Here is a 14,591-nt window from a genome sequence, read left to right on the forward strand (position 1 = left end):
AAATCATGTTCAGTGTCCTATTCTGCTATATCCTGCTAGTTTAAGGTTGTACACTCTTTACTTACTTCTTAGCTTCACAGAAATCCTTGCGAAATTCCTTTTTTTGCTATTATTATACAGAACGTTCTTTTATGTGCCTAAGCAGAAATTAGGGAAGGAGCCACTTTTAGCCCAAAGGTGATATGAACTGCTTCCTCCACATTAATGAAACTATCGCTTCAGATTACTGAGGAGCAAATCTCTAAAGTAATAACATAGCTAGCAAGCAGGGGAAAAAAACCTATAAACACATTAGGGAGTCATTATACTCCTCCAGGCTCACTGGGGCTTGGCTTTGGGAAGGAAATTCTGCAGCCATTAATTGCTAGCTTGGTAGGAAGAGAATCAGCATTGAGATCTGGCTCTAATCCTTTTCCTCCCATTCTATTGCCCAAAGCAGTACAGACTAAGATTTATTTCCTGCAGGAGACTTTGTTCCTTACAAGACTCTATTAAGCCACTTAAAAACAAATGTCCTCATCACATAGTATCAGTGCCAATTCTAGTGCTTAAGGAACATCCCAGTTACGCAAAGCAGACTTTGATTTGAGTGTATCTCAAAAATTATTGGCCACAGACAGTGCTTTGGCCTGGCATCTAGGTTTTATCATCATTTAAATGAGTAATAAAGAGTTTTAATTTCCATAAAGATCCCTCTGCTTAGCTTATAAGGAACACACGTTTAATGTATACACAAAGAACATATATCTGAAGAACCTTTGGTCTTGCCACAGTGGTAACAAGTGGCTGTAATATAACAGGGTCCTAAAGCCCATGTAGGGCTTTTATGTTAAGTTGAAATGGTAATAGTCACTCATCTGCTAGTTTCCTATTGTATAAAACAGCCATAGTGCATCTGACGTCATGGAAAAGTGTCATGGTGTCAAACCAGTCTCACAGAAAATGTATTCTGCATTTACAGTGTTTTATGAAAGTTCTGCATATACCAAGGACCAAAACAGAACTCAGCTCCTAGTAAAATGCCCTCTCCAATCATTTCTGCTTTCAAGTAGACACCACAGCCTTTTTTTTTTCTTTTTAGTATTTTTCTTTTTTTCTGACTGCTAGTGCAAGGGAAAGAAAAACACTGTAAGTATATGTCCTTTCATTGCTGAGGCTTTGTAGGTGTGATCAATACCTTTACAGGGAACTAAAGAATTAAGAGACCCTCAAGTACATATTTCAGCTAGGCAAGGGAAAGGCTTTACAGTCGTACTTTGGAAGTGATGAGTATCTTGGACATCCTCCTTTTTGACTGAGATCCCGTGTAAGCCTGGTTAAAGACATTTCCTCAGTTCCCCCAGCAAAGGACTGCTTCCAGAGTTTATCCCCTCTTTGATACCAATGCAACTCACCCAGAAGGACTAGTAAGTGTAACTCATCTTGCCAAATAAATCCAAACACCACAGAAGAACTTGAGTTTTGCTACTTGGAATCTGGACAGGCCTCTTTAGGGGAGGGGGAGAAAAACAGAAAAAGGTAATCCATTGTAATGCACACACTTGAAACAAAAGTTAATGTGTGGACCAGGCAGCATGGATTTATGCAAATCCTGCCTTCCCCAAGACAGATGGGGGAATTAGGAGATGGAAAGAGTTGCCTTAAACAAACCTGTGAAGTAGCAGCCATCACTTCTGTTCAGAAGCCCTTTGTATGATTCTCCTTCTCTGCAAAAAACATCCAATTTATTTGGGGAAATTACTTCAGATGTTAGTAAGGAAGAGGATTCAGATTATGTCCCATATGCACATAGAAGCCACCAGTTCTAGGTGCTACCAAATTAACAACATGCAAAGTTTTTTACACTAATGCCGACCTGCAAAGTTGAGATGGGCCAATCACTGGAGACTGCAGTGCACTGCAACTTCTAATATTTTTTGTGGACTATAAGCCCTTTTGCCCAGATTTCAGTTCAATCCTAAGAAGTTTTCTCGTGTTCCAGTGCAATGACCACTACTTCATGGCTCTCTCCCCCTGACTTTTCAGTCTTCTTTCCTCATCCCCATTTCAACTACTTGTGTCTTAAACTCCAGTGCAGTTTAAACAGCTCATCAATTTTCAGTCTCTTGATTATTCAATAGTCTACTGTAAAATAGGATGACAGTGTCAATGCAAGAATTTGGTTTCCTGCAAAAAGGGCCAAGAGTCACAAAGTTTGTACACAAAGACACTTTAATGCAAATCAAATAGTACTATGTTTCATTCTAAGGTGCTCCACATCCTCAAACACTCAACATTGAGCTTCCCAGTTTTAACATTCCCTTGAGAAATTCACTTTTAGTCTAAACAGCAGAATTTTTAGAAGACAATTCTTTAACACTTCTCTTTTTTATTTAATCAATTCTGTATTTCAATACCAACTGTTAAATCTTTATGAGCAACAGGAGCATATTCTGCAAATTTGTTGATCACTATATAGTACAACCTCAAAACTCTTATCCAAAACCCATGTATTCCAAAATTAGGTTTCCTCCCTCAACATGCAACATTTGAATAAAAAAGTCCTGACTTACTCCAAAAAATTCCACTGTGCAGTTATATAAACTCAGATCTCTTGACACCCACTCTGATTTATGAAGACACAGGTTTATATAAAGGACCTTCAAAAGAAAATGAAAAATGAATAATATTTTGCTGAAATTTCCAGAGGATTCTAACACTTCCATTACCATAGCAGTACACATACATAAAGACACCGTGTCCACTATATCATACTTGGCAATATAATATTTCTGAAGGACTATAATTGTTCTCTGCGCAAGGCTGTGGCATGTTATGCTGTGACTATATCAGAAACTACTACGCAGCCATTCCATTTTATTTAAGCCTTCATAATTAGGAAACTACCTGTGTTGAAATTATATTTATTAAAAAAAAAATATATCTTTCTTTAGATTAATGAAAGTGCACATTCTGTAAGTGCAGATTCCATTTCACCATTTCTACTGCTTGTTTGTTCTTCATTTCAGTTTCAATACCCAGTTTTTCCTAACATGCTGCAAGGTTTGGACTGCAGAAAATAAGGCTATATTTGCCCTTAATCTAAACACTGGTTTAAAAGATGATGTCTTCGTATCACCAACACATTTCAAGCAGTCTCAAGTATTTCAAAACCTCAATTTTCCATCCCCCAGAACCAAAACTTCCATCATTAAATAGTGGCCTTTAAAAATAATCTGAAAACAATATACAAACTATTTCAAGAGAGCAGCATAGCTATATAGTTGAAATCAGCAAGATAGACACTTTAAACGTTAAAACAATCTTCCTACTTTTTATATGAGACCACTGGACACAAAAAGATCACTCATTTTGCACGGCTTTCTAGCCTCATATTTGTAAGAGGAAAGGCAGATTTTCAGATAAATTTCTTATTTAGCTAACAGGAAAATAAATCATATTGCGAATGCAGTGCTGGTGCTGCCTAGATTCTCTTGCTCACATCCATGGTGAGTACCAAACTTCTTGTCCTTGCTTCTGAGGTTTATGTTTATACTCAGTGTCATTGTTGATGACTGATACATGTTAGCTAGTTTTAAAATAACTATCTTGGGAAGCTTGATAAAAACAGTACTGAGCTCTGATTTGCTGTGGATATACTGTTACAGTTTACACAGGAATGTGTCATCTTTGCTCACAGCCAGTGGAAAAATCTTTAACTCAACAGAAAGCATGGAATTGCATGACATTGTGGTAAAGAGTGTCACAAGTTCTACAAAAATTTAAATCTTTATGCCCAAACCCAGCAGGAACATGTCTTCAGCTAATCTTCCATCAATGCTTTCGGCTGAAATTCACAGGTAAATCCTGTATCCATCTCTGGAGAACATCTTGCAAGAAAGGAGATGTAAGATGGAGAGAGGGCAGGTAAAGACAAAGGTGCGATACATGGCGTGCAGTTTCTCTGTGCACTGTGTGCATTTTAGGGGAGGAAAAGCCTCTGTGCAGCTGCATGCGAAACAGTGTAAAGACACCGCAGAAGTTATTCCAGCAGTCAGTCTCCTCCATGCCTCACCCACCCCACGGGTCGGCTATTGCAACCTGTGAAATGACTCTGCCAGGCAGGGGCACAGCATTATTTCCAGTGTATCCAGGTGAAGCACCTCAGCTTGAAGCTGCAAAGAAGGATTCTTTCTTACCTTGGCTATTTGATGCAAAAGATAATGGTATCAGGCAGCTGGCTGCGCAACAGGGAGTCGTGTTACCAATCTCTCTCTCCTCAGAGGGAAAGAATAAAAAATTACTTCATGTCAGACTATTACGGATACTAATAGTTTGTCAAAAGCAGAAACACACAGAGATTTTACAAAATACTGGCTAGACACCGTAGCACACTGACTAAAAGAAATAATTTGCGTACAAGCTTAATAAGGCAGGGTAAAAAATCCACCACCTTACAGCTAATGACACTTTGAAAATGAGTCTGCTGTGTGTGATTTCACTGATGCCTGTGGGAAACAAAGCTCTTTCTGTTCATGTTTTTCATACTTTCAGTCAAACAGATTGCTGAATAATCATGTTTTCTTTATTTTAATGGGTGAGGAAGCTATTATACAGAAGGTGTTTCCATATGTCGTAGTTAATAAAGGCAATTCTTACTAATAAGAATAGGTTGCCTCCACTTCGTTATGATGAAAAGCCCTCCTGTTGTGAGGAAAAAGCAGATCATGTGGCTAGAAGAGACTGCTAGGGCTGCACACTTCAGTGGCTACTGGAAAGAACAGTAAGCAGATGAATCCCAGGTCTTCTCCAATTGAGTCCAAATCAGTGACATTCACTAAAGTGCTCAGGAGCACTTCATGTCATAATCTCTCCTTCACATTCACTCTTTTCTTGCTGGTGAAGGACAGTGGACAAGACCTGGATCCATCACTCCAGAAAATCATCAGCAAGTCCCTTCAGGAGGTCAAGGTGCTTCCTTTTTTGAAGAAGCATCTGGGTCACTGTCTCAAGAGCTCAAAATCCTACATGGAGAGTGTGGCTAGTTATAGGCTGAGATCACAGATGCTCTTTCAGGCTGAAACCATAAATCACATGAGGGGGAAAGAATTTTTGTGGAATCACCCAGAGGTATGAGACACCACTTACACCTTTGTCTTTCTAACCACAGGGCTGAGTACACGTCCACAACTGGATGAAAGCCTCACGTCTATACTATACTGTTAGAGCTACCTAGTAAAGAGAGAGAAAAAAAAAGTCTTGAAGCTCATCTCAGCTTACTATGACGTGTTCAGTGTCTGACTACCTCTTAAAAAGCCATACGGAACTGAAACCTATTGAAGGACACAACTTGCCTCAGATAATCAATGTATCCCACAGTTTACACAGCAGTGCTACACACTGGTTGCCTCTTGATTTCAAAGCAGGGCAGAGATTGTTCACCTGTAAGTACCTGAGTAGAAAAAAGACCTGCCTCTGTTGCCATTCCCACTTCCAGGGGGACTGACAGTTTCCTACAAGTAGTTTCAAAAGGCACATCATCTCTCCATGGTAAGTATCCACCTGTAGCCTTACAATTATGAACTTCAAAGCATTCTGCAAGATATCTTTTTATCCAGATGTATCAAAATGTAGAAATTATTTTGTGGAGAGACATTTCTAATAGGAAATACTCTATTTCTTCATGTTTTCCTGGGAATGGCGTTCTGCTGGTTTTCACTATTCAGAATAGGCTTCAAGAAATGCAAAAAATACCCAAAGAAATAGGTGGATGCTTGCAAATACATAGACAATGGGACCAGTTCCTACACATGCAACTAGTCCAGCTGGATGTTCACACACAATACTTTCCAGGATTTTAACCAAAGCTAATATGGCCAGCATTTTGAAAATTGGCCACTAATTATGGGCACTTCCTAATTCAGTCTAAGTTTCAGAACTGCTAAACAAGTCCTTGTCCTCATTTCAGGCTCTGGATGCTCAGCAGTTCAGAAAATCAAATCCAAAGTGACTCAAGCCAATACTGAAAAATACGAACACCCAAAGTTTGCAGCTGTTTTTGAAAAAAGCCCCTCAAGGCTAAATCTCATTTTAAAGACACTGCAATAGTTTTGAAAGCTGCATATTTTTGCATCAAGCCACTAGAAGGCATAGACAAATGTGGTGGGTGGACTCTGCATCCATACTCCTTCAGCGTGGTCAGTGCAAACAGTCCCTCCCTGACCAGCCAACGCTAATGACTGGGAATGGAGGGAATAGCAGGGCAAACTGGGACAGGCCCGCACAGTGAACCAGAAGTAGCCCTTGCAGAGACGAGGGAAAACAAGGGCTGCTGTTGGATCCTGCCCAGAACACAGAACCCAGCCACAATTTGTCCGTACAGTGTTTCTGTCTCGAAGATGTGAAAGGTCCTGTTGTATCTGCATTCACAATTGCACATGATTCTGACATGATTACGGTGCTGATGCTGTTATATCTTCAGTGCATGATGGTTCCTGGCTCTGTTCGTGCCTGCCTATTGTTCATGAGAGACTTTGTCTTTGCAATGATCAGAGAACAAGGTGTTCTGGAAGCTCTTTTCAGCTGTGATCTGGTGAACTTCTTACGGATTTTTCTGTAAGGAGGGAAGGAGGAAAGGAGGGAAAGAAGAGAGAGACAACAGAAGAGATAAATCTCAGTCTTTAACAGAAGACTGCTCAAGAGCCAATAACAGACATAACAAATACTCTTACCAGAGCAGGAAGGCTAGTTCATGGAAAAGAGACTTGCAGTCAACAAGAGTGAGCCCTGTCCATCAACTGATGATTCACAGTTGTCTCCAAGTAGTAACTGATAATTACTCAGTGAAAAGTGAGTCGGTGTTAGACAATATTTGGATAATATCATTTAATTATATGAAATCTTGGGCCAGAATGCTCAAATGGTGAATCCTCACATGTGATACAGGAATGAAGGACCACAGAAGAATGAACCTCATTAGCACCCAAGTGAATGTGTTACCTCTGTAGAAGTGATGGACTGGGAGCAACTGTTATTTGCATTGCATCAATTCTGCACATAAAGGATGAGCCAAATCTGTGGGCTTTTTGTACTAGTGCCTTTCAAGTCCAGTAAATTCACTTTAATTTTAGACTTTTAGATGATAAATCAAACATATTAACTACAAGCAGCCATGCTGTTTGTATCATAATCTTATACATCCAAGGATAGTTAATTCTGAAACAAAAAGCTTTCTTATGTTCCAACTGCTCTGTCTCTCTAATATTATAAATCAATAACCACAATGCTGAGTGTATCCAGGGTAGAGTACCAGAAAACACAGAAATGACACACAGAGAGTATGTCAAGAATCACCTTCATTAGTAGAGTCCTGAATATTAGATGTCACTGGAAAATTACTTATTTTCTGAATTCACTCAAGTCCAGAATCCCAGCTTTCATTGAGGTAGTTTTACAAATTACAGAGATTTTGAGCTTATGGAAATAAATTAAAGCAAACTGGGGCCTCTAACACTAAATGAGACCAGGCTTTCTAATACAAACTTTCCAAGTTGAAAATGTGACCTGACTACAAACTACAGGGTGATGATGTGTCTACCTGCATCAAGGTTTGAGATGGTAACTCAAGAAGTGATTTGTCCCTTTCCTCTTAATGGGCTGTTAACTCTGAAACTGAAAAATGGTGGCATGTGGCATGGAAAATACAGGTTCAGCTTAAAATAAATTCTATTGAATACTAAAATGATAATTTGCATATTAAATTTCAAACACGTATTTAGTTACTGGTTAAGTATTCCCCAGGAATGTAAGCCTCCAGTTGAGTAACTGGGCCACAGAAGAGAACATAATCAAAGACAAAACAAAAAGCCAAAAATCAGGAGAAAATACTGTGTTCTTAGAGGCTAACAGGGAGCCTGAAAAGCACATCTATTTTGGTTAATATATTTAAAAGGTGGAGAGAAATATTCATTTTAGCTGCCTGAAAGCAGGATGTCATCAGCATCTCATGGCCTGAAATACCAAATTAGGATTTAGCATCATTCAGTAATAAGCACAGCAAAAGAAAAGGAAAGGAATCGCCAGAAAGTTAAGTTCAGGCTTTTCACACAATCCCACAGAGACACAGACTTACTGTTCGAGTACTTACTTTACATGGTCATCTTAAATTAGGCCTAAAAAGATATTCAACTGATTCACAAGATATTGCATACCTTCCAGAATGGTAAAATCATAAAAATGTAACCTGAGACTGATAGAAACAAGTATTTCTAAAATAATAAGAAAGGTAGGTTTTGTAAATTCATGTGAATAGACAATAGCTGTTATCCACCCTAATTATTAATGGGGATTATTCCAGCAAAAGCTTACAGAACAGGATCCCTTTTCATATATTTGTTTGCAAAACTTTGTATTTATTTACAAAACGAATGTCGTCATTAATCATTTGAGAAGCCCATGGTTTACAAAAATGTTAGATAATAGTTTGCCCTTTTGAATTTTTAATATGGCAACCTCAAACTGCTAAGAAGTTCCTGCTAATGAAAGCAATTTGCAGCTGACACTAAATGTAAGGACAGAAAAGTATTTGTGATTACAATTTGTGATTATTGTGTAAGGACAGTAAAGTCAAAAGATGTAGTTATTCTCATTAAATACTGGTTCGAAACTAGCATGAAAAAAGGCAGAATGAAAAAGGAGAAGTCATCAGCATTACATCAAGCAAACCACAAAAAGAGTCAACTCTTCACTTAGTATAAATAAAAGTGGCTCTATACACACTGTCAGAAGAACTAATCTGGTATGCCCTCTAAAAAGACAAACCAGCACTTCTATTTAAACAGGATTGTGAAAATGCTTCCAGAAATTAGCTTTCTGGGATATAGCCTTTCAGAAATAAAATTGGAAGAATGGAAATTTCCACCGACTTCTTTAAACAATACTTAAACAACCATTTCACTAAAAGCCAAAATGGTTCTTTTTACTGCAAAAAATATGGAGGGTGGAGGGAACTGATTCTTTACACTGAAGAATTTAGCATCTAAATACAGTCAAGCTTTTTGAAAGGCTTGATCAGGTTTTATAATGCTTCAGAGTTTTTTTTAAACACTTAAACATGCAGGTTGTAATAGTAGCTGATGAAAGGCAGGAAATTCAAAGATAAGGTTGTTGGTCGCCCTTTCACTCAGAGCACTTCAACACACTCTCCTCCCTCCCCCAACAATACAGTGAATTAAGAGCAGAGTCACCTTTAATGTTCAATTTCCTGTCCCTTTTTCAGTTAATACCAGCCATATGTTTTAATTACACAAAGCTTTTATTTGGTGATGGCAAGTAAGTGGCTTTAATATCTGTAGTGTTGATAACAACCTTTGCAGTTGTTATGAAAGAGTAATTGCCATTTTCCCCTGCTTTTTCCTTTGACTTTTGTACTAGTGCTTGAACGATGATGCGTTACAGACTTCATTTGAAATGCGAATTAAAAAGTATTTTAAAGCCTTTGCATTGTATTTCTAGTCCTCCTGAGACCAAAGGTATGAGAATGAATCAAACTTTTAATAGGTGATTGGTATATGAAGCCCACTGTGCTCATTTTTATGTCAAATGTGATCCACTGCTGCTAATGTAGGAATAAGATAAATTCTTTATGTCTGCATGATACTTCAATTAGTAACTGCAGATAAAGGTACGTAAGACCCCTGGGACCTATTCAGGGAAATATGGAACTGGACATAAGTACCACACACTATTAAGACCTATCTTATCTTTGCAAGTTTCATACACAGACTGGCACCTACTGGGTAGAAATAATAGTTGGGCTGTATAGGGCATTTATGCCATGCTTAAATTTAATCAGGCAAACCATTTCAATGAACCAACCCTTTCTCAGTATCTAAGTGAATTCCATGTAACTAACCATCTGGTGAAGTTAAGCACAGTCCTATGTAATCTGTTATGTCCAGATTTCTCAGGAATAGGATAGCTGGCAACAAAATTTCTCATTTGTAAAAGCTGACTCAAAGGTCCCTGCTCTGATTACACCATGCATTAAAACAGCAGCAACTTTTAAACTTGAATAAAATAAAGAAAGGTGACCTTCAGTTGATGTTAGTCAAGAATGTGTTTTTGAAGCCTTTTCTAATAGGAGTTAAAGGCATTACTTGCTTTAGCTCTGTTGATACCGGGCATATCTGTCTGTTAATGCTTCTATTTATAAACTGTTGTGCATCAGTCTTGCCTCCTCTGCATTAGACTCAGAGTTGTGATGACTAGAGTGACTTTGGTCTATTCAGATATACCAACCGTACTTAAGAAGTAATACTAATTAAATTCAAGTTATAGCAGAAGTTCTTACTGTGAGAGAAATTAATTGCATGTAAAGGCCCACTGAAATTTTAGCAGATGACAAATCTTGTTTTGAAAGTGAACGGAAAGAAACAAACATTTTCCCATGAAGGGGAATCGCCCCCAACACATACACACTTTTGAGATGTCCATAACCCTTCTTAAATACCAAGGTCCAGAAGTGCTTTTGATTCTCTGTTTCCATGAAAAGTGTATTAAGGACCTAATACAAACCTGGCTAAGAGTTTTAAGCTGAAGGGCATAGTATTATGTCTCATGCTCTACCTAAATTAGTTCGATATTTTTGCCTGAGTCTTTCCTAGACTGATACTATTTGAGCAACATCCTTATACACAAAGACCCAGTGCTGTGGAAATGTATTATTACCCAGTTGTTGCTGGTAGCACAAGCAATATGCACAGGTCGGCAGCAGGCATGAGAGAACGGATTCCCTGGGCAATCATAGCTGAAATTCCACCTGATCTCTAGATTGGGGTGAAGTATTCGGGTATGACTTGCCAATTGTAAACAGCAACTTAAATGTGCCAGGTGCACAAAATGCTGCCAACTCTGGAAGAAGGTGGAGTTTTAGACGTAAACTACAGCAAGGCAGGATTTTGCATTCTGGCACAAGTTTTATGCGAAACTTGCAATCAGTCTAACCATCGAGACATTCAGAGAGAAAAACTAAACCAAAAAAAAGAAGTCTTCTAGACGAAGATTCGTGAAGTTGCTGCTGCTCCAGGGCAATGTAAATTTTGTGCAATGTAAATTTTCAGTGCAAGCTCAAGGCCAGTTAGCAAAAACAACTATTTAAAAAATAACCATCATTCCTTGGGGGTTATTAGACCTAATTATCACTCTTTTCTCTGAGGGCTTCTTGTATCCAGAGGTACACTATAACTATTCAGTGGATTAAATTACAAGAGGGGGCACTGTCTTAGGAGGCTGATAGGCTTTCTATTAATTTCAACAGGCTTTTAAACAAGTGAAAGGCCAAAATGTGTGCAGTGCTGAGTCTGCTCAAAGACAATTTAACTGGGATGAAGCTGTAGGCACGATCCTTAGAAACCTGACAGTTTACAGAGGGACTGAATAACTCGGCACTTCCTACATTTCTACCTGTGTGGAAATGAGAAGTATTTTATTTAATGGTCTGTTTGGCTTGCTGGTTTAGACATCTTTCCTTCCCCCCTTCCCTCCCCCCCCCAGCACTTTGAGGCTAAAGCTTACCCATATTCCATTAAAGTTTAATCTAACCTCAAAATGACAGAAACTAGAAGAAATATATTTGGAAGGCAGAAGTGGGTTGACACTGATACACCTTTTAAAAATAAGCTCCTCTGTGAAATGTTCATTTATAAAACAAATCTGAAGTGTTTTAATAAGCATTGGGCTACTGGAAAGCAGTTGCCATGAGCCACTTGGTTGCATTATAAAACTCATACAGATGGCAGATAGAGTGGTACAGCCTTTATAAGATTAAAGAGGTGCTGCTTTAGACATGTCAACATCATTTAAATGTTTTAAGAGCTTGCCTTATTTTTCTCCTCCTAGCAAAGAAATGTTTTCCTTTGCTGGTGTTTATCTTCCATTTTGGCATCAATATTTACGGAGCAAAACTCTTCTCTATGAACAATAATTTATAGACACACCAGTTACAAATTACAGTGTCAGATCTTCCTAAGCAGCTTAATATAGTATTTTCAAACATTGCACCACCGTGAGGGCTCCTCTGATGTTTTGTGTCTCAGAGCAACAGCTTATAGCTACTATGAATATACATAAAGCAATAAATAATGTTTTTTGAGCATTTTCTTTACTGGGCGGAAAAATCCAGGTCACGTGTTTAAAGCACAGACTTCTATGACTCTGTCATACCTGACATGTTGCACGGCACAAGCCACCTCTCTGTCTCTTTCTACCTGCTGCTGATTTAAAATCTACTCAGATCAAAATCTCCTCGGAGCAGAAACCATCTCTTTGTGTGCATTTTTAGAGTGCCTAGAACAACAGGAACCTTACCTATTATTGAAATTATTTATATCCAGTTTTACTGCAAACAACTGTCATGGCTTTTGGAAAAATCACCTTGTTCGGCAGATTTTTCCATGCTTTCATTCCCCCTAAAAATGGGATATTTCATTAATATTTTGAAGTGGTTTAGGATACTAGAATTAAAGAAGTGCAAAGTCTTATTCTCAGCATTACTATTCGTTTTTCAGGTGAATGCCGGAAATGAGAAAAAACTTTTAACCCCTAAGAAACATTATAAATAGATGCTGTCATACAGCAGTCATCACATGATGACTAAATGTAGATCTTAACAATCAGCAATGAAATTATCCTCCCAGTTAATCTGTGAGCTCGGTACTTACCACCAAAAGACTAAAGTTACCTACTGCAGATGGCTAGGACAAAAAGAATGACACATCAGTTTCAGCGCAACGCTGATTTCTCAGCAGCCAGCAGCAAGGAGGCCCTACCAGACAGATTGGTGGTAGGCACAGTTTAAAAAACCCCCTTGATCTAGTTGGTAGGAATGACGGACACCACAGAGCTCAACATGGATTAAGTAGCTCAGGACTTGCCCTGCATCTTGAGTGGAGCTTTGTTAACTCAGCAGTGACGTTCTCTCACTTCACACACCATGCAGCAGTGACTATGGTAGAGGCATGCTCAGAGCCATGTTCCTCAGTCGGGTTTCTCCCTCGAAGGAGGGAGAAGGGCCTGCCTTCGGATTCATGGTGTTTCACCACAGCGTCCAGCTCCGTAGAGGGCATTAGAACCGATAAGACCTAGCAAAGGTAGCTCGATGGAATGGGTAAAAAGTAAATTATTCATACTCCTTAAGACAAAACAATGGCTCAGGCTTCAACAGACTTGTAACCTGAGCTATGGGACAGCTGCTCTGCACCTTACCTGAAATTCATTAGCCTCTCCTTAGTTACCATCGACTTCAGACATTTTAAGGCATGAAGCCTGCTGTATTAAAGAAAGAGTTGCTTATCCTCTCCTCCCCGTGAATGCACACAGAAGATCAATGCAAATTTGTCAGTACGTAGGCACCCTGGGAATCCACGGAGCCAGAAAGCCTTCTACAGCTCACAGGCACAAACACCAGATCTCAAAGCAACGCCTTTCTTCTTCCTAACCGTATCAGAAGGGTGTGGGTGAATTCCTACACTACGTAACTTTATACTCTACCAATAGGAATTTTTATTACCACCTAGTTATTTTGCAGAAGGATGGCCACTCTGTATATTGATTAAACATCACCCACTATAAGACAAAAATATTACCCACATGGCAGCATATATTTTTTCCTGAGACAGGCAAGAAATTGGAGAGAAGATACATCAGCGCTGGCGAAGAGTGGAACGCAATGTTGCTTTCAACTACTCCCCAAACATCTGGCGTATTAATTCACAACTCCAGTGCTACCCCAGACTTTAAGATGACAAAAATGTTCAGAATATACAACTTCTGTTTCTTACCTTGGGCTATAAGCATAAAGTGCCATTTCCCCAGCAACATTAAATACTGTGTTGAAAATTTTCAAAAATATTGTGTTAATTAAATATCCAAGACAACAGAAAACTTTCCATTATATGCTCCGGGGGGGCGGGGGGGGGGGGGGGGGGGGGGGAGATAATTTACTTTTGTTGCTGTTTCCAACTTTGTCACACTTTAAACACCTCATCTTAACTACTTTAGCATTTTATTTATTAGGAGAACTGTTTCAACACAAAACTTTTTGTATGGCTTTTTATTAGTATTTTTCTTTCTTTCTTTCTTTTTTTATCTTTTTTGATTAATTCAGGGTAGGTTTCATCTGAGGTTTTTGGCCTGGACACTGTGTTTACCGTATTACAGCTTATATTACCTGAGGCTCAAAAAAATTGACAATATTTTTCTCTTTATCAATTATGCATATACTTTTCCTGGAATAATATATGTACCAATATAATATATTTGGATGAGCTTCTTGCATTCTGGCTACTTGCTATTAAGCTAGGGCTGAAAATCAAAATTAATCGTGCTTACCAGAAACAGTCGGAGAGCAAAAGCTCCCTCACGAAACTGTCCCCTGGGGCTCTGCTCCGCACCATCCATCTCTTGCATAATCAGCACTTACTCTACACACAGAAGCTCCGGTGCAGACTATGGATTAGAAATCTGTACTGTGGCATCAACAGAGGAAAGCTTTGCCACAGAATGATTTGATGCTAATTTCTAAGGTCAGCTTCATTTCAAAGATTGGATTTTCA

The 14,591-nt window shown here is 38.8% G+C and overlaps 1 protein-coding gene across 2 annotated transcripts in view; it reads right to left on the reverse strand.

The window, feature by feature from the left end:
* Positions 1-2,196: 2,196 nt before the first annotated feature.
* The window catches only part of MTA3 (metastasis associated 1 family member 3), a 148,326-nt gene continuing 135,931 nt past the window's right edge, over positions 2,197-14,591 (reverse strand). The window contains exon 18 of one of the 2 annotated variants that reach the window (XM_075146936.1): positions 2,197-6,592. In XM_075146936.1, the coding sequence (XP_075003037.1) occupies positions 6,581-6,592 (12 nt within the window). In that variant the 3' untranslated portion in view covers positions 2,197-6,580. The remainder of the gene's footprint in view (positions 6,593-14,591) is intronic. The other variant, XM_075146937.1, reaches the window with a different exon arrangement.

Source organism: Calonectris borealis, chromosome 3 (assembly GCF_964195595.1).
Source record: "Calonectris borealis chromosome 3, bCalBor7.hap1.2, whole genome shotgun sequence".
Classification (NCBI taxonomy): Eukaryota; Metazoa; Chordata; class Aves; order Procellariiformes; family Procellariidae; genus Calonectris; species Calonectris borealis.